The 21811-nt window shown below is 39.8% G+C and overlaps 1 protein-coding gene across 3 annotated transcripts in view; it reads right to left on the bottom strand.

Moving 5' to 3' along the window:
* Positions 1 to 21811, bottom strand: part of tsnare1 (T-SNARE Domain Containing 1) — a 251305-nt gene that overhangs the window by 112743 nt on the left and 116751 nt on the right. For all 3 annotated transcript variants that reach the window (XM_084357776.1, XM_084357778.1, XM_084357777.1), the window contains exons 5-8: positions 18949 to 19039; positions 18772 to 18846; positions 18488 to 18544; positions 15003 to 15158 (exon numbers count right to left, since the gene is read on the bottom strand). In XM_084357776.1, the coding sequence (XP_084213902.1) occupies positions 15003 to 15158; positions 18488 to 18544; positions 18772 to 18846; positions 18949 to 19039 (379 nt within the window). The remainder of the gene's footprint in view (positions 1 to 15002; positions 15159 to 18487; positions 18545 to 18771; positions 18847 to 18948; positions 19040 to 21811) is intronic.

The following is a 21811-nucleotide window of genomic DNA, read 5'->3' as shown; positions in this document are numbered from 1 at the left end:
AAATGATCTCTGGTGCCAAAGCATATAAAGTGCAGCTGGGAGGTGACAGTCTAACGGGGGACTGGAATGTGCAGAAAGTGCTGCAGAGGCTGGATACTAATATTCTGACTTACAGTATATCACTTGTCAGAACATGTGGAATAAAATAATACTATCCAAGGACGATATGTCCAAAAATGTAATTACTGGGCCCTTTGGGAGCTAAAAGCTGTCCAGGGCCCAGTTTTTTTTTTAAAATTGTTCAAGTACTACAGCTGGAGAAGAATTATCAGGATCAGCCTAATCTGGCTAATGTGGCTCCTAAAACACAATTTGAGGATTGATTTATTAGTTTAGGATGAATTCAGCAGTCACATGATTAACTAAGCTCTGATCATATGGTTGGGATTTTGGTTAGATGGTATGGCCCTGTGGTCATAGGTGGGTATCTCACTTCACTATTGGGGGGACAACAAACAGGAAATGTTCTCAAGAGCAGTTCCTGAGGGGGACACCAAAGCTTCCAACAAAAGTGCTGATTACCAAGAAAAGTGCAACAAACTGTTATTAAATGTGTAAAGGGGAAACGCTAAAGGGTAAATAACTTAAGGGTTGTACCATCATGTTAAAAACTTTAAAATGACTATATCAATAGTTATCAACGTGCTTCTCAGAGGATTTTGTATGTTCAACCTCGATCATCACCACCTCTGCTCCACAAACACTTGTACAGGGTGCTGCAGTGTTTGGGGTGTGGGGTTGGTCGGAGGTACATGTAGACCAAACCACTGTGAGGCAAAGGGGGACCTGATCTTTAAAAATTTTAAACGCATTGTTTTGCGTCTATAACTGGCACAGGTGTTTTCAATGAATATTTATTATGTGACACAAAATTATATGTTTACAATAATATGAATACCGGGGGCAATTGTCTTTTTTTCCAGTATGGGGGGAGGTCCAGACCCCGCTGTCCCTCTCGCGTATGCCTTTTCCATTGCAACTTATTACAGAATTTCATTTAAAACTAAGGAACCATTTTAGTTACCTTCAGGCTTCAAACTATACACTTGTGTCCAAACCACAGTGGTTCAACTAATCAACATCATATAAGGAACTACTGGCATCAATGGGTGTGCTTAAGATGTAATAATCAGTGAGAGAAGCGACTGTTTTATTTTTAAACAACAATGGCGGCTCCTCAAGAGGTTAGTGTAGCTGCTATAGCATTGGTTATATCAGAACTAGACAGTATATTCAATTGAAAGAAGAGCAAAGAATGACACTGAAGGCTTTTCTCCATAGAAAAGATGTTGCTGACTAAGGACACCTTCCTAGATGCTTTTGTCTAACAAACTCTCTGGTGCATCATTTTACCCTTTTAGTGTTTGTATATGAACCAACTCAATCACTAGAATAAATGAATGTATCACTGGTTCACAGAAACAATTATTGCCAATATTGTATTTTGGCAACTGGGCTGTATGTAGACTAGACTATGAAGAGATTAATGTTACTAAATACCAAGTCATTATATTGTTTGGTGTAATAACAATCATAAACCCTTAGTTGAATAGCCTCTATTTTCCACTTTGCTGGTGTATTGTTGCCTAATGATTCTCAACTGGGGGTCCAACGACCCCTAGCAGTTATAGCCGGTATTGCAGCTGGTTAAAAAAGGCACTAGGTGTATCATTTTCATTCTTTAGCAGGACGAAGAAACTGCGTCTATATTTAACACGTCTCAATGGGAGGTGCAAACGGTTTGTATGCGTAATTGCGCACACATGGCTGCCGTTATTGTTGCAAGAAGGAGACGCCGAGAACGCATTTTTCACCCTTGTGTGAACATTTTTGGGATGAATGAGGAAACTATCATTAGAACATATCGCCTATCCAGCCTTGCCATTTTGGAGCTGTTGGAGGAACTCAGCGGATTTGGAGCCAGCTACAAGAAGGAGTCACGCAATATCTGCAATAACAAAACTCCTTGCAAGTTTACTATTATTATTATATTTATATTATTATACGCCATTTTTTCTTTTGTTCTTCTTCTGATGTCTTAGTATCTCCTTTTCACTTCATCCACTGTTCGCCTGTTTTTTCCAACAGCATTAACTTTTTCACCGATTTTCTCCCACACAGTGTTCCTTTGCGCGACCGTCAGATTCCTTTGCTGCAGCTCATTGAAATGTTTATTTGCTTCCTCTACCAACACTTCTAATTCCAAAGGGTCCAATTTCACTTTGTGCTTTCGCTCTCTCAAACTCGCCATGCTGAAAACCATGAAACATGCTAAACCCTCATTTAAATAGGCGTGTCTCCAACACGTTTGCACCATTAACGCAATGACTCTTAGTAAATTGCCCGCAAACTGCGGATCAACCCCACACGCAAATTTCTAGATTGTGCACGAAGATTAGTACAAGCAATTTGGGATCTTAGTAGATCCGGCCTTGAGTGTATTATGTTTAATACTACAGCTGAGCACTGACCCCACACCGACCATGTTGAGAAAATAGCACGACAGCCAGAGCTGCAGTCCTCGGTCAGCATAAGGTCACAGATACAATACATGAGTGAAGTATGAGGCAATGTGTGGATAATGAATACAATTGAAGTGTATCTGTTTAATCAGCTACACATGAAAAATGATGACTTAAAGCTAATTCATTGTCCACTAGATGTAAAAGGGAAGAACCACAACTGGCTGACTCCAGTTCATAATCCCTCGTATCTAACAGGATTGTTGATATGAATGTGACTCTTTCTTTATGTGTACTTATCATGTACTGGTGGACTGGGAATGTCAGTAGTAGGGCTGGGTAATATATCAATATTATATTGTTATTGTTGTATGCGTTTTATTGTCTTGGATATTTGGATATCGTTCTCTCGTGATATGCCATAAGTGTTGTCTTTTCCTGGTTTCAACAGCTGCATTATACTGAAGTGATGTCATTTTCTGAACTTATTGCACTGTAATGTACTCTGCTTTTACCTTAAGTGACATGCCTTACATCACGATTGTTGTTTTAAACTTGTTTCTTGATTTCAGGTTGCCAACTTGACATCTGGCCAGGGACCACAGATGAAAAATTGTTTCTTGGTTGATTCTGGCATATTTACTGTAGTGTTCATTAAAATACACTGTCCCTACGAAATAAACTAGATAAATAAATAAATAAATGAAAAGTAAAATAAATAAACTTACTGGACTGCTCTACTTGTTTCAATACTTTTATTTACTAACTTAGTCATTATATCCACATTACTGATGATTATTCATCAAAAATCCCATTTAGTCAATATTATGTGAAAGTATCAATAGTTACCCCTACAATATCGTCACAATATTGATGTTGAGGTATTTGGTCAAAAATTATATTTAATTTTGTCACCCAGACCTGGCATTTATGAATTTTTTTAAATATTGAGATAAGTATTGTGTATCAGGATAGAGCCTAAACATTTGCAATATTATTTTTAGTCCATATCACTCAGTCCTATCCAGTGTCCTTACTGGACGATGTTCTTGACAAATACAAGCTCATCACACAGTGTCCAGTACTCAAATAACCACTGATGTTGCCCATTTTATGATGCAATATTTAATTCTGGATTGGCTGGTGAAAAAATAATGTGATACTAACGGGTCATCATTATGATTTGTTATCAAAAATCTCAATTATATCACCATTTTTGTATTGGTGCCTTGAAGGAAAGCAGCCATTTTTATCTAAGTACATGTTCATGCTTAAGAGAACAGAGATACATGAGTAAGCTTGTTGAGCATTTAAAGCAAACCTAGTTAGCCGCATAAGAAAAAAAAAAACTCAGACATCATAGTAGTGTAGATGTGTGTGGAAAGGTTTCAAAAGTTCTAAAGAGACCTATGTTACTTACAGTCAGTGCACCATGACTTTCCCCAGATGCAGTCAGTAAGCCTTGGCTGAGTTCACACATGCATCCGGTCTCTAAAGGCAAAATTAACCTGAGAATCACATCAAACCTTATCCAGTGAGAAAGGGGCTGATAACGATGACAGACACTAGTTTCTTGGCCCTCTGGGAGCAGAGCAGTGAAGAAAAGTGAGGTATGTTGGGACTCACAACAAACACTGCTGATTTAGTGGTATGAAAGGATGGCAAGGATGGTGGTATGGAGGTGAAAAAGCACATTGTCAGACACGATCACTCTCCCCAAAGGAACAACGTCAAGCCCCTCAGCACCTGCCTGAGCACTGACTAGTCATAGCAGCATGGATAAATGTCATAAAGTGCAGGCCAGACCACCCTGTCTGAACACCAATCCTTTGACTGGCCCATCTCAGTGGCTGTGCTGAAATGAAGCTGTCATTCGTGCCGTGGCTCTTTCACTGTGTGTCACTCTGCGGGGAGAGATTGATGCTCTTCCTTTTTTCACTCCTATTCAGTGCGGCTCCTGCCGTGGGATTAGCTGATTTGAAATGTTGATGAAGTTCAGACAGCTCCAACTGGGCATGGAGATACATCTTCATTATGGTGCAAAGTGCTCCTAAAACATTATCATTAGTCTTCAAACCGTTGGATGGCAAGCTGGACTGCCATGTATAGGCTTGTCATTTTAAAAGCAGACTGCTGCAGCATGTGTCAGGCTTCTATCTGCTTGATACAGCCAGATGGTTCTGAAATAGCTTACGCTCTTTGTGATTTTTATTAGTAGATTTTACACAAGCGACATGTTAGCAATAAACCCTACACATTAGGCGTGCTCTCCTGATCGTTCACAACAAAACTTGTGTTCAATAAGAAAGGGAATGGATTAAGCCAGGTTCAGACAGGACGCTGAAGCGCCGCGAAGCGCCGCGATCGGAAATTCTCGCGCGAGCCACGGCCCTTCTGTTCACACCAGACACGAATTTCTCCGCGCTGGACGGCAAACGGCTCTGCTCCTCAGCTGTTCTGTAGTCACACTTGGAGCTGTTTTTTCACCATAGGAAAGTAAATAACCGCATAAAATTACAACGCCATGTTTTCCTGAAAACTGTAAATGTATGTCCACTTCATAGTAATGAGTAGTTTTCTGTGAATCGGCGGGTTTAATTCTCGAAAATAGATTTATTTTGAAATTTGTTTTATTTTGAAAATCGACCGGATTCTCTCGTTGTTGCTTTGTTTGACTTCCTGCCCGGCTTGACACATTCGGCTGCAGCACGCAAAAAAAAAAGACCAGACGCCGAAACGCCCCGGCGCTACCTATGTGAACGACACCATTGGTTAACATGGGCGCCGAATCGAAAATGGCTCCGCTCCTCGGCGCTTCGCAGCTAATCGCGGCGCTTCAGCGTCCTGTCTGAACCTGGCGTTACAGCCTCCCAAAACAATCAAGGCAGTAGAATGTATTATTATGGCTTCATGATAAAGATAGAAAAACCAACACGTCAGCAACACACAAGTCTTCATACATACAGTCAGTCAATACTTTACCACAATGTTCAGTGTGTCACTTTAGACAGCCAGATCTGGCTCCCTCGTTACATCTGTATTCACTGATTTCACGTACCCTGTTTCCTAGAAATTACATTTATATAATATTGATTTGTTTTCCCAATTAAATTTTTTGCTATCGCTGCCTGGATTATGGGAGTTGGTTGGATGAATGGTGGGCATACAAAACGCAGGATTTTGACTTCTGAGTCCCATGCGTGGTTAGGTTTAGGCAACAAAAACACTTAAGTTGGAGCTATGGTAAGGTAAAGGGGGAAAGAGGGGTGAATTATCAGTTAAATGTAATCATGGCTTAGTGGGGCTGCAACTTTTACTTTTTTGGTTTACTCTTACTGCTCTTATTGTATTTTTTTCTGCCACAGCAGACAGCTGTTTTCCAGAGTAGAAATTCTAATATACCCACTGTACACTACCTGCTCAGCATCATGGACTGTATAAAATAGTGGACAAACTATTGAGTCATGTTACTTGCTTGAGTTTGATGCCGGGTTTATTTTGCCAAAACTGACAGAATACTTAGCGTTAAAGCAACACTAGGTTGTTTGGACTCATTACTACCCCTGACTGGTTGAGAAGCGCAATTATCTGTTACTAGTGTCGTTAATACTGTCACTGTATGAGCATCCCTGGGGAAATCGTATCACGAAGCCTTGTTTGGAAACATCAAAAACATGAAACCTCACTCGAGTGCCAACAACAAGCTAGATTCAGAGTTAGCAGTTGGTAGTTTGTTAGCATATAGGCTGCACAGCACATTAGCATGCTAGAATTATTCTCATACCGAGTTGGTTATAGTGATCGCACCGCCTAAGTTACTTCCAAAACACGACGCTTGGGCGTGAATGTGTTTAGTAACGTCTGAAAATATAACTATGTTTTCGGGAGTTACTAAATACAATCGCAAGTTGTGACGTTGTGTTCGGCGTAATAACTACAACCAACTCGGTACAACAACAGTAAGTAGCATGCTAACGTTACCTCCCGATCACACTGTTCAACAATTATGTTGATTATCTGCATGAACTAAGGAATCTGCAACTTTACAAGACAAGACTTTCATAGTGTTTTAGTAAGTTAGTCATCGTTTACAGTCACTACATGAAAACGTGCAAGCTGACGTTGTGTTTGGTGTAATAACTACAACCAACTCAGTACAACAGTAGCTAAGAAGCATGCTAACATTATCGCTAACAACAATAGCCTGACGTTACCTCCCGACCACACTGTTCAACAATTATGTTGAATATCTGCATGAACTAAGGAATCTGCAACTTTACAAGACAAGACGTTCATAGTGTTTTAGTCAGTTAGTCATCATTTACAGTCACTGCATGAAAACGTGCAAGCTATCAAAACGGACAGCATTAGATTATCTCCCGGCTTTATTATGGTTATAAACTGTGGACAAATAGAGCCCCAGTGAACACCACATAACAACAAATCAACTCAAAGTAAAAGTCGGTAAGATAATAAATATGTATATATGTAATATATGACTTACAAATCCAGTAGCATCAAGGCTAGGTCGCCATCAGTCTTGAAACCCATTTCTTCTCTCAGCTCGCTCCACCGAGTGTAAGCTGGTCCAATATTAATCCGTGTCCGGGCTCTGTTCTATCACTTTCTCTTTTTCTTCTCTTTGCCTCCTCAGACAATATCTCTGCTTTTTTAGCTGGCTCGGCCATGGCGTTGGTTACCAAAAAATCCAAGTAGCTGCTGGCTAAATCCACCGATGAATAAACGTGTCACAAAGCAGGTTGCACCAGACTTCTTTATGTCAGGTAGGTTCCTACCCGATCTGGGAAGTTACACAGTGCGGTTTCTGCCGGTGTGACCCCCCTCAGGCTGCAGAGGCGTCACCGTTCATCCTATTAACCATTTTTCTACCACTTAACTGAGTTTAGAAACATTATTTTAAGGTCGAAAAACTACCTAGTGTTGCTTTAACTGTACATTAGCTGCAAGATAGCAGGAAACAACTGGCAAAGAGGGTGTGTGTCTGTGTCCAATCAGCAGCAATCAGCAAGGTTAACACTCACCAGATACTCCAGTTGTCTTGTAGCATCTTTTCTTTTCAACATCTCTTTTCTGAACAGTCATTAAGTAGCTAAAACAGTTACTGGGCTCACCTAGCCTTAGCAACCCACATGAAGGCCAGTTGGATCCACGACCCACAAGTGGCCCTTAATGACTCTGAAACTCAGAGCTTACACGTGATTAGATCTACCATGACCTGGATGGCTGAGAACCTCCATCAACATCTAATAGTTACATTTCTCCTCCATTCATTAGTCAAATAAGAGAGTTACTGTACATTACACTGGATTTCGGCCCCTCCGTGGCTCATTACCGCAGGCGAAGGTAAATCCATTTTTTTAATTCCCAAAGTTTTTTAAAAAAAACCTGTTATCTCCTCACCTCCCGCTGTTTTCCTGGAGGAACTTCTGGAGTCCTGAAACTTCAGGCTCCAGCTGTCTCTTTCGGAGATTGCTGGCTCCAGCTGCTATCTGCTGGTTAACGCAAACAGAGTCGCTAGCTAATCAAAACACAGGTGTCTGTTCCTCCACTCTGTCTTTTGGTCCAATTAAGTGCAATGAAAGATATTTTATTCCTCCGATATCTGCATTAAAAATTCTCAAGTCCAGTGACTGCAATTAGCCCAGCAGACAGCTCGTGGCTACCTGTCACTCAAAGCAGTCATACCCCCTAATTATGCGTAAATTTAAGGCTAAAAATAATTCTAATGAGTGAGTCATTTAAAAATACAGCCCCTGTACAGCTGTCATGAGGGTATAATTTAGCTATAGAGACCAAAACCATTCTTGATACCAAGCTGCAAACATGTTTATTTCTGCTATAAAGCTGGACATTTGATCATGGGCTCTCAGGGGCAGTGACTCGCTTTTGGAGCAAGCCTCAAATGGCCATTTGAGGAACTGCAGTTTTTGGTACTCCCAGATAGGCCTCAATTCTACAAGCCAGAGTTTCCCGCTTGCTCAGCACCAAACCCATTAGGCTGGTCCGCAGAGCAAGGGTTGCTCCTCCCCTATTTAGGGGAGACAAGAGGGAAATTAAAATATAAATTGGTTGAAAGAAACAAAAATGTCTCTCTCTCATCTTTGCAATAAATCCATTATTAAAATTCTGATTAAAATGCTTGAACAACGACACCTGCAGGCAAGGATGGGCGAGAGGAGATAGGACAGTCTGTGAGGTGTTGGTGGAGGGTAGAGGAGGATGTGCTCCATCAGTCCTCCTGAGGGCGGGACCTCTTATATCAATTTAATGTACGTCCTTTTTATATGCTAATCTGCTATTGGACAAAACACATAAAATGATTCTCCAACAAAGGACATTCTCCCTGACCAATTAACAACCAGAATACAATTTTGAAATTGAGTTTGTCCAATGATACCATGCTCATGTTTCATGTTCAGTTCTCAGTAAAGTGAAAGATTCATACTGTAGCATATCTAAAAAGAAATTATTGTGTGAAAATGCAAACTACTTTCACACACCTTGTTGGACTACACTTAGCTGATTGGGAATAATAAGCTAATGTTTGCAACACGATGACACAGATTGCTCTGCAGCAGAAGATTCTGACTGGACACTTTCCAGCCTCTTGTACCAGTAAAGGAGTGAACAGGCTGAATGGATTTCTCCAAATTCCTGGACGATGATTTTGATGTGAAAGACTGGATGAATGTCACCCACATAAAAGGTGGAGAAGGATGCACCTGAGTGGACAGAGGCCAATGCCATTAACGGTGAGTGGTTAAAGTAAACTAATGACAGTTTGAATAGTTTGTGTGATGTGAATTCTTTCCACTGAACGAAGTGTCTGTGTTTTCTCTCTGTCACTCAGTCGCTTGCTTATGAGTTAACTTATAATATATAACTTAAGCCTGGCTAAATCTTGTTCGGCATAATGGAACCATAACGGATTGTTTCCAGTACCCCCAAGTGGCCGGAAAAATCAGTTGACAATAAACTACGATGTACATGTAGAATATATACAGAATTAATATGTTGGGTGTCTAGGCTCTGCCCTAATCAATGCCCACAAGAACACTCAGCAGCTACAAGTTTGGAGCAGTGATACTGCAGCAATGGTAGCAGAAAGCAATAGCATTTAGCATTGATTGAGCAGAGCACTGATGGCTCAAGTACATGGCTATGATTTAAAGGATGTGTTGAATATGTGATGCAGTGGGAGGAATACTTGCTCATGTGAGTATCACTTGAGCTGGGCTGCCTGAACTAAGCCTGCAGGTTTTGCTTCATTTATTGTAGGTTTAAGTGATTAAGGACTACCATTGTGGGCACTTGCGTACTATAATACTACAGGATAACTGTAGTTGACAACTGCAAGGTGTCCTTTGCAGTGACAAACCCATATAGAATAATTACCTGACTGTGCAGCTCCCATGAGCTCTATACTCTATCTACTTTATAGTGAATTCAGCTCATTGTTATGCTGTCGGCAACAACTTTACTGTTCTGGTTCATTCTCATCGCTCTCATCGAGGACATTCTTGTGAGCCACAGTGCATCTTTTTCTCTTAGTTAGTGTGAATGCTGACACAGCATTCACACTATTGTTCTTCCGGAATTTATTAAAGTTTTTATTATTATTATTCCTGATTCCGTACGTTTTTTGGCTCGCTTCTCCTCCTACAAATTTTGAGCTACAGAAACCATTCAACTATCAAAATGTGCAGCTCGTTAAGGACATGATGGCGTGTATTTTTCTTTTCTCTATCTTTTATACTTTTGGAAATATTCAGCTTTTTCTGCAAAATTTTCCCCATTCATCCTTATGGGGATTTTGTCAAATTTCATTCTGCTACTACTTCAGCATACGTTCAGCTATAGAAACCGTTCGACTATCAAAATGTTCAGCTATTTATGCTCTTTCAGCCTTGTACTTTTCAGCTTTTTAGCTTTTCAACTTTTTCAAATATTCAGCTTTTTCAAAACTAAAACCAAAATTTTTTCCCATTCATCCTTATGGGGATTTTCTCACATTTCATTCTGCTACTGCTTCAGCATACGTTCAGCTATAGAAACTGTTCAACTATCAAAATGTTCAGCTTTTTAAGCTCTTTCAGCCTTGTTCTTTTCAGCTTTTTAACTTTTCAACCTTTTCAAATATTCAGCTTTTTCAAAAAAAAATTTAATATGGAAGCAAATGGGAAAATCTTCAAATCCTCCTCAAAACTCATCCACTTTGAACCTCTTCTGCTCCCTCATACTTTGAGCTAGAGACACCATTCCAACTTTAAACTATTCACAAGACCTTGAACTATTGAACTTGTTTTTTACATTTTTTAAATCTTTTACGGTTTTGAAATTATCACAGTTTTAGTTTGAAGGATTTTTAGCTCGTCTTCTGGGTTTATAATGGGTGTGTATTGCGTGAGCTAGAGTGGGTGACATCATCGCTAGAGTGGAGAGCAGCTGGAAAAACTTGTTAAAAAATTGTCTTCAGCTTGATTTGGGTCCCACAGCTTTTACTTCACATAGACAATATATACATAGAAATGTAGGAAATCTTGTTGGCTTTCAGATGATGGTCTTATTTCAGATGTAGGACTTAAACTTTTGGCTGTAGTAGCCCTTGAGCGGCAAGCACACCAGCAACTCCCCCATAAGCCGCAATGTTAACTTTGAGCCTAAATCTCTGGAGTGGAGCAGACGGTACCGGTTTTGTCTCTCGCTGTTGTGCCCTCATTTTTCATTCTACAGAAATAAAAAACACATCACATGGTTCAGCAATGTCTCCTGTTACTCACTGTATACATATTTTGGCCATAACCATTACACTTTTTTCTAAACCTGCAGGTGTTTGGGAGGTGTTTTCCCATTCATTCTTATGGGGGCATTTTCAACTTTGGTTCTGCTACTGCTCCAGCATATGTGCAGCTACAGAAACTGTCTGGCTGTCAAACTGTTCAGCTTTTTAAGCTCTTTCAGCCTATTACTTTCAGCTTTTCACCCTTTTCAGCTTTTTCAAATATTCAGCTTTATGTTCAGCCATAGAAACCATTCAACTATCAAAATCTTAAGCTTTTTAAGCTCTTTCAACCTTGTACTTTTCAGCTTTTCAACTTTTTAAGCTCTCAAATATAATAATATAATATAATATTTGTGCCTCTACAGCTTTTTCAAGTATTCAGCTTCATGTTCAGCTATAGAAACCGTTCAACTATCAAACTGTTCAGCTTTTTAAGCTCTTTCAGTCTATTACTTTTCAGCTTTTCAACTTTTTCAGCTCTCAAATATTCAGCTTCATGTTCAGCTAGAGAAACCGTTCAACTATCAAAATGTTCAGCTTTTTAAGCTTTTTCAACCTTGTACTTTTCAGCCTTTCTGCCTTTTCAGCTTCTGAAAAAAATCAGCTTTTCCTGCAAATTCTTGACTATTCATTCTCATAGTTTTATGCATGTTTTGAGGATTAGGCAAGTGTTTTCCAGCACATTCAGCAGATTTTGCGAAATCACTTCAGCAATCAGCATTCACACTGTATTTTCGCAGGAAATACAATTTTTCTAGTTTGATCTGAGTTTTGTGAGCAGCGTGTGTTCAGATGCTGTTTGCTTTTTTTTTTTTTTTTTATATTTTTTCTCCGTTGACTGAATGACGCAAACATTTATTTTAGTCTGAAGGCTGGTGCTCTACTGCGATATCTAGTGGCAGTGAATGTTGTATATTTTTGTTGTTTATATTTTAAAAAATGAAATTACAGTATTTAAGATAATGATGGTGTCTTGTCGCTGGCTTCAAATGTTAAGTCTGGGAAGATTATGATTCCATACACACTTTACCCAGGTAAGGAACAAACAAGTCTATATAAGCACCTTAGTAATTGGGTAGCATTCAATATCCTGCAGCAGCATGGGGGGACTGTGACAAATACTAATAAGGTTTTGGAAGGTGGGAGACGAAGATGGAGTCTGTCTGAGCTTCTAGTTACTAACCTGGCACGTGTTGGTCTCCTGGGAGGCACTATTTGATGAAAAAAAAAATAACTAGTTTGTTTTTCTATTTGTTTCTTCTTTTATTTATTTATTTATTTTAGGTTTTTCAATTCAGGTGTTTTCTACCTCAGATACCTGGCTGTTTTAAAGGTAAATTATTTTAATTTGTTGTGTATAAGACTGCATATATAGGGCAGATTTATGCGCATGGATACACAGGTTCTCATTTCTCATCTAACACACGGTGCAAACAGTTTAGTAAATGTGGCCCTGAGAGAATATCTGTAAACAGGCTTATAATCACAAGGTTGCTTGTTTGGATTTGGTATGCTGGCTGGGAATACATAAGGGGGAAAGTAAACTGTGAGTGGCACATTTTTAGCCTCTGGGATACGAGTTGCATTTACCATAAAAAAATATTATTAACAGCAAGTTTGTGGGCACAGGCACAGGCAACCAGTGAGTTTGGGTGGCCCAAACTGCACTGCCCTTGTGGGAACTGACTGTTATCAGATGAAGCAGTGGAGTTCAAGGGTTGTCTTATTTTTAATAATTTGAATGAACAGACCATAACCAGCTACACTGGCTCTCAATACTATCTTACATCCCCACTCTGTCTGTGGCACCAAACATATTGTTTGCTACTGAAGACGTACATTTTGAAAACAACAAATATAGCTATTTGTTCATGTTATAAGCTCAGTATTTCCCCTTAAACAGCTTGACATGTCACAGCTATGGTTATTATGTGGGTTATGTAGAAACTCACCAGACTTATAGTTATAGATATCAGTCAAAGTGGTGATAACCTGATCACACTGCTTTCCAGGCCATAACTGTTTCTTCTACCAGTGTTGTGAAAGCCCCTCTGCTTTAGCAGGGCCTGCTTTGTGCGTTTCCCCTTATTTTGTCTCTTTGTCTCGTTTCTTGTGGGCAAAGAGTTAATCAGTGCTACTGGGAGCACCAGAACAGTCTGTCAGGGGTATTTAGGGCTATAGAATTGATTGCCAGCCCAAATTAATTTTTGGCATATCCAGATTGTATCCAAATTGATTTTAGGAAGTCTGAACAGCAAAAAAACACATGAATCGGATTGGAGGTCGTGAAATGCAATTAGAATCGGATTTCTACAGATGCCTTTCAGTCTGGAATCTGACCGCTCATATCAGATTTCAAAGTGTCTTGTGTGCCACGCGCAGCGCAACACACCACAACAACATCAGATCCAGAGAGACGGAAGTACATCTCTGCGGAGCAGAATCCAGGCTGCTAAGTAGCAGAGCGGTATGAAGACAATACAGCAACCAGCAGTCTCTGGAGTCACGCTGAAATAAAGTCGGCTCCGCAACTTGACAAGTTGTTGTTTAGAGAGCGTGATGATCAATCACGCATCTGTGTTGGAAAGCCATGTCACCAGCGCACAGAGTTACTGACACCTATGTTGTTACATTAACAACCCACGCAGATATGTTGGTCGCTTGCAAATAATAGTGTGGACACTCTTTCAGATTTGATTGAAGAAACAGATCTGAGTCCTGCTGTCTGACGCCAGGTTCAGACAGGACGCCGAAGCGCCGCGATTAGCTGCGAAGCGCCGAGGAGCGGAGCCATTTTCAATTCGGCGCCCGTGTATCGGATCGATACCAACATTTGCAGTATCGCCCACCCCTAGTGTCAAGCCAGGCGGGAAGTCAAACAAAGCAACAACGAGAGAATCCGGTCGATTTTCAAAATAAAACACATTTCAAAATAAAACTATTTTCAATAATGAAAACCCCAATTGACAGAAAACTACTCATTACTATGAAGTGGACATACATTTACAGTTGTCAGGAAAACATGGTGTTGTAATTTTATGCGGTCATTTAAAAGGCTCCAAGTGTGACTACAGAACAGCCGAGGAGCAGAGCCGTTTGCCGACCGGAGCAGAGAAATTCGTGTCTGGTGTGAACAGAAGGGATGTGGCTCTTTTTATGGAAGGCAATTAAGATAAGTGGTTTAAGGTTTGTGGTTTGACTATATCTGCTTTTAATTATTTTTACATGCAATATTGCATGTAGTAGTTTTATATTAGTAGTTTTATATTAAGATATCGAAACCGTACCGTTACCGTGGCCCAAAAACTGTGATGCATACCGAACTGTGGGAAAACTGTACCGTTGCATCCCTAGTAGTCAACCAACAAAATGCTGCTGAAAATGGTGAAGTACTGAAGGGCTGCTGTTATGTATGGCAAGGGCACATTAACCTGAGGCCAGGACCCCTTTATCCCACATTAATAATGAGTATAAATGGAATCAGATATGACCCGACAGTGGCAACTGTTAGGCCTTTACAGAGTTTCATTTTCTGTAAGAAGTGTGGTGCAGTGATAAGATGCCTTTAAGCAAGGCTTCTGAAGTCCAGCTGCTCCTGTGGAGCCAGTCATTGACTCCCAACAGGACACCAGAGTTGTTCTAGTCAGTGATTGTACCGGAGAACCATGGGATCTTTGTGATATCATGAATTCAATTTTTCAAAGGACTAAAGCTGAACTGAATGTCAGTGTTCTTACTTCGATCTGCAGCAGTGCCTCCTCTCTTTGGCGTAGCACCTCGACATCCTCCTCACTGATCTCAGACAGGAAAGCCTGAGCTCCTCCCTCTGTGCTGACTGCTTCTCCAAACAGTGGGCCCTCCTCGATCTGTTCAGTGGACGGGGTCTGAGAATTCTGTACAGGCGCACACACAAACATTAGATAAGACTAGATTCTATAGTGTATTCTTGTTACAATGGCAGTAGATACTTGAGTATTTCTGTCTTTTCCTACTTTATACTTAACCCCAGAAATTTAAGCGGGATTATTGTACTTTTTACGCCACTACATTTATTGGATGGACAGCTGGAGTTACTTTGCAAATTTTACCTACAAATGTAATGTAATGTAGATATAAATTAGCTTTAAGCTAACTCTGGTACAGCTAAAAAGCTGTGCACTTTCCCTATCATATAACCAAATAAATAAAAAAAAAATACAAAAATGTTTATGCACTGTTCTAAATAATAACACTCAGGGGTGTATAGAGCAATTGGCTTTGCTATGTCCTGCTAAGACATTAAATTGTTGCTTACAAAGCCCATACTTGTGAGCCATGCACATGAAAAACAATTAAGACACTCAAATGTGGCTTTGCCACACTTTGTGACTTGTGTTTATATAGTGCTTGCAAATTGCAAAACTGCATTGTAAATTTTTGTCAAAATCCAGACTATGATTGTACTATTTTCCACCACCTCCAGGTCCACAGAGAAACACTTACAACAGCTATTTCTCTTCTATAAAGATAATCAATGTTCTGCAAGTTATTCCCTTTTCCATGTCTTGGGAAAGAAAAACACAGCTATCACAACCACAGCAATGACAGAAAATCCACATTTAACATCCAATTTCAATGCTATCCTTATGATTAAAACAATGCAAAAATCAAACCAAACCATGTTTATGCTTGGTATTAAAGAATAGACATTTCAATGAAGCTGAATGTGCGCTTTGGTCAGGCCAGACGGATATTTAACAGTGCATGTTAGTTTAGTTCAGAGAGATGGAGGAGTTGGCTGTTACTGAGGCTGTTCATCCATGCAAACCTGCACTCTGTACATTCACACACTTTGGTACATGTTCAAACAGAAGCAGAGGAAAATGAACATAAAGCTAGAGAAAGGCCTGGTTGACTTTTTTGCATTGCTAATGTATTCCAATTATGTGTGGCTGACTGCACAGCTAATTCATGATAGAGGGGCCAGTGTGGGTCAGAAAACAAGGACTAACCCGAGCTGAGTCACAGCTTTCTGTCCACTGGCCACAATCTGACTCACCACTCCTAAACAAACTCTCTAACTTCGTGCCTACTCCTCCACATACATACTCACTGAAATATATTAGGACATCACACAGATAGGAAAGACTCCCAGGACAATCATTCTGACACCTTATTGCACAAGTTCATATGCTGCTAAAAAGTTTGCACAGTATCTCAAGCTTCCTGTTGTCAATTCCAGATGACTCTGATGACATGAATTTAAAGATGTCAATAGCATGGGAATTGATCTGCAAAATGCCTAAATGCACATGTATTGAATTCCAAACATCAGGACTCATTATTCACCAACCGGAAAGCTTTCCACTTCATCTTAAGCAGAAAATACTGACTCGGTGTTCCTAGAGCGCACCATTTTCTTCTTACACAATGTACTCACTTATTAGTGAACTTGCTGCTGTGCATTCAGGGTACTTAGAGTTATATAATGTATCATCCCGCTTCCCACCCCAAAGCCCTTTACCTCTAACGCTAGCAGTATAAAAGACCTTGATAATATGCCTTTGGAGGTACATAAACCTTAATAGAGAGGATTCTCCCCTCTGTAAAAAAGATGGATTCTCTCTTTGTGGGTAAAATGGTTCTTGACAGAAACGTTACTGTCCAGCTGCTCAGAGCTCTAAATGATTTTCTATTCATTTCAACAGCAAGGTGATGTTCAAGATGGTGTACATTAATCAAAGAGTCTAAACCCCACCTCACTGAAGGACTGTTGAGTGAGACACAGCGGTGATGGACTGTTTCTGAGCTGAACTCTGAGCACCTAGCTTTCTACTTAGTGATATGGGTGATCATACTTGGTTCATATACAGCTATTGAAGGTGGGCTGGGGGTTGGGGGGCATAGCCGCTGCTCAGAGCCAGCCAGCTCTGGAGGAGAGGGTCGGGTGCAGAGCCAGACCTTCTGCAACAAGAAACATCTGGAGTCACATCAGATTCTGCTCTGATACCGAATTATTCACTGATGGGAGGAGAGCTCAGAGATTACTTTGTAACTTTTGGGATTAAAAAGTGGATTTATCCCCACTCCTGTTTATCAACCTAACTACAGCTGCGATCCATGGAGGTGACCTTCATTGTCAGGTGTTTATGTTCTATAAGAAGAGGGGGAAAAGAAAAGAGACAACCAGAGTCTCTGTGGAGTGCTGAGTCCAGTGATGTATTAAAGCCTTGTTCGCTGACTTCCTTTTTCATTCTCCAACTGTCTCCCAGAATTTACAGCGACAGGCGACAAAATGAAACACACCGTTACCTTGAAAATTACAGATTTCTGTTTTTTAACATTGGTGAATGTATTTGGGATAATGTAAATACACAACTCTGTCATTTTTTGATATTTTAATGTGGAGATCTGAATACTTTGTTTTTAAAGGCCAATATTGCAGTTGCCAAGAGAGCTTAACGTATTGTAACTTCTTAACAAGCAAATGAAGAATATCTGTGACACACGCAAAGAAAAAAAAGGGAGAAAATCAACTCTTTAGCCAAATAAATGTTGAGTCATTTGAACTGTCCAACACTGCCCCTGATACTACCAAGGTCAATTTGTGCCTGAAAAGTATTAACTTATTTTACTTTAGCCATTAGATATGTGTTCTTTAATTTCTACACTGAATGTAAAGATTTTTTGTTGAAAATTTGGTTTGCTTTAGTTCCCATTTGCATATAGTCTTATTGCAAAGCACATTTTGGACTTGGTAATAGTGTATCAGCAGGTGAGAAAATGAAAGACAAAGTAAATCCATACATGCCATGAATCCACACACAGTTTCTACACTATTTATTACTTCTGCTGCTACGATCACCCCCTATTCAAATAGAGATCAATATGTTTTCTCCTATTTTATCTTGTTTTAGTAATCAAAAATAAGGATTCACTTATGTCCAGTCTGTCTGTAATTAGAATTGACTTTCATTTGATAGATTACTAGCCTCTTTTAGAGAACTTCCCAGTGAAAAAAAACTCTTTTATAGATAAAAAAGAAGACATTTCAGCAGTGCATAAGAGTTGGGTGTGATGAATGGAGTCCACTGTAATATAACAGAGTGGAGGAGACTAGGCTGAGCTTCAAAGGAGCCCTTGTGAGGGTGCCATCGAGCAGAGAAATGCCATCTCATCATCCTGCTGTTTTATGAATGACAGTGAAACAAAGGCTGGATTTTCATCCTGCATACCAGCTCACCTTCCTCTTCTCTTTTTGTGCCGGAGGGAGCAAGGCCTTAGAGCGCTCCGCAATTTTCTGAAAGAAGAGCAAATGAAGACACAGAGACAAGAGTCTTTTTATTCCTTCTTTTAAAAAACGTCAGACATGTTTTAATTGGCCTGTTTGTGCAACAAGTAGCTTTTCAGGTATGTTTACTTACTGCTAATGGAGCAGCTCTATCTAAATATCAGTTATTAATAGGAACTGATTGACAATATCAATGAGCTTATAGATGCAAATGGAGATATTCTATATGTGGATACCTTCTGCAGATCCCCATAACGCTGCACGGACTCTGAGAGTTCAGTCTTTAGTCTGGTCAGGCGCAGACGGTCTTGCTGTGCAACAAAACAAGATTAGCTGTAATTAGCACAATGTTGTTTAATCCACTCTTTTTTTTAAATGACACTCAATGAGGGAGGAGAGGGAGCATAAAATACCCGTGAAGAGCCACTGATTATATCGGAGAGCTGTTTGATGAGTTGGCTTGTGCTGGTGATGACTTTGTTGGTTTGCTGCTGCATAGAGTGTCTGGGAAAATAAAGATTGGAAGAAAGACAGAGGGACAGAGAGACAGAATTTAGTGAATTATGATGTCATTATAAATGGGGCTCACCAATATGCCAACCTTTGTATACAAAAGTTGAGCTGATATTCTGAAGCAATATCTTAGTAATAATATTTTCAAGTCAAGAATGACACGTTTTGAGTGTTTTCCCCAGAAATTGAATAACATCAGGGTCACTCATGTGGACTGGAGGTTTGCTCTGACCTTAGCATACAGTAGTTTGATTGAAACACCACGTCTGTTTCTCTCTGGTGTTGTCACATAAAAAAAAATATCTATGAGCTATCACATGTAACATTAGCTAACATCAACTACAATATCTACAGATGTCTCTCCTTTCAGAGGACGCCATTGCCGCGATGTTAACCCTCTAGGCGCCAGAGTTTATTTAGGAAAATATTCCGTTTGGATTTTAAGATTTCAAAAGGCTGTAGCTTGGAAGTGGTGAGAGATAAATCCACACTGTAAATGAGAAAAATATTCATAATGACCTTAAGTTTGCGATGGGAGTAAATTTACTCATCTAATTTGCATATTGTGACGTCACCGGGTGACTGAATGTAACTTTCAGTAAAACTGATTTTTGAACATATTTACACAGAAAAAAATATTTATATTGTCATCTCATCTTCAAAATAAGGGAACAGGAGTGTTGATTAGAGTAAATTTACTAATCTAATTTGTATATCACCAGGTAAAAATCAGTAAAACGCAATTCTGAACATATTCATTTCATTTTTTCATAGATTTTTTCATCCTCTCATCCTCAGAGTAAATGAACAGGAATCTGATATGAGTAAATTTCCTAATCTAATTTGTAAAAAGAAAAGAAAACTCTCGCTGTGATCAGTGTGTGTTGCTTGTGTGACAGTGTGTGCAGCTGGCTGCAGCCCGTCATCTCCAGGTAGAACATGTAGGAACACATGTCCCTCGTCTCTGCTATTATTTGAGGCCTTGTTCTAAGTGGAAGGCAAACATTCCTTTACAGATATGAGTTGACTTTGTTTTTCAGAAAGAGGCGCCTTGCAGTCTCTCTCCTCTTCACCTGGCAAGGAGGACGTTGTTTTCTTTACAATAAAGCCGTCAGATAGACGGTTCACAGGAGACCCCCTCCTCTTATTTACAACTATCTAACATTGACTGCTGATGTCCTGTGTTCTCTCCTGATCTAATTAACACATACAGCTCCAGAGTAAAAGTACTCTTGGCCCCCCTGTCCTTTTCCTAATCCTCCTGACACTCAGAAATGTATGACCATGCTTGTCTCTTATCTGTTGCATTCCAATGTGGAGGTCCCTCCACAGATTTCAACAAGGTTCTAAGTAGCCATTATGCCAGAACCTCATCTTCTTAAAGGATAACTACCGTTTTTTACAACCTGGACCTTATTTCTAGCTAAATATATGATCATTTACTCACCCAGATAACTTTGGTGTCATTTGAAGTTGTTCGGACGAAATTAGATCCAGTGTAGCGCCGATATATCCATATAATGGGAGAGACGGGGCACCGAAGCGCAGCCTTTATGAGCATTATCTGCCACGAAACTAGTTCATTTCACCAATATTTTGTTATGATACGCTCGTGCTATTCCCCTCTGAGTCCGGGCTCGTCCGTTATCAACATCCGGGGTCTGTAGGCTGATCTACTACCTCTGACCTGGAGGATGTCGTCTCTGAGCTGCGCGCGCACCCGCGACAGCCCGGCTTGTTTACCTGTAGCTGCTACTGTTAGTTTGACCCCGGATGTTGATAACGGACGAGCCCGGACTCAGAGGGGAATAGCGCTAGCATATCGTAACAAAATATTGGTGAAATGAACTAGTTTCGTGGCAGATAATGTGTTATATAGAGGCTGTGTGTCGATGCCCCGTCACTCGCATTACATGGATATATCGGCGCTACGCTGGATCTAATTTCATCCGAACGACTCCAAATGACACCAAAGTTATCTGGGTGAGTAAATGACCATATATTTTGCTAGAAATAAGGTCCAGGTTGTAAAAAACGGTAGTTATCCTTTAATGTTAACAAATTATGAAACAGAAAGAAAAGTTATTAAAACAGATTTTTCCTACATTTCTCTACGATTAAGATTGACTGAGATCAAATTTAATGTGTAAAAATATCCTGTGTTTGGTGGAACCACAGTACCCTCTACTGGTGAGTCCAGGTATGATTGGGACAACTTTCAGTCATCTTTTTAATACGTTTTGATTATTACCAAGATTATTATCTTTTCTTTTTTTGAATGTTAAATGATTTTATGATGCCATATGATTTCGTGTTAGACAAAGTCCACATATTAAGCCATGGTGAAATTCTGGGAAAGGTGAAACACGATCTTGAAACATTAAAAATGTTAGTTTAGTTAGTTTCTGTCAGTTTCACACTTGTTAAATACTCTGAGAGAGCGCTGACAGCCCGCCCACTTGAGTCAGGCTGTTATCAGAATAGATAAAACAGAGGAACAGTTTCCTCTGAGCTCTTTCTTGAAATTCTTACTCTTACTCTCTCGTAACTCTTACTCTTCTTTTAATTTTACTTACTTTTGCGTCACACTCGCTTCAAGACAGGGAAATCTGCAGAATTGCTCATCTGTTGATTTTTCTCATTTTTTTTAATTTTGCTGTATTGATTCACTTCCTTCAAGTGCTTCAACTTTTGTTAAGTTTCTAACAGAACAAAGTTCTGCTTTGATTTGTTTTATATCTTGAAGTATCGTAGCCTGATTTA

Source organism: Pagrus pagrus (genome assembly GCF_965226575.1).
Source record: "Pagrus pagrus genome assembly, chromosome: 7".
NCBI classification, from domain to species: domain Eukaryota; kingdom Metazoa; phylum Chordata; class Actinopteri; order Spariformes; family Sparidae; genus Pagrus; species Pagrus pagrus.
This window is presented reverse-complemented; position numbering and strand designations above follow the sequence as displayed.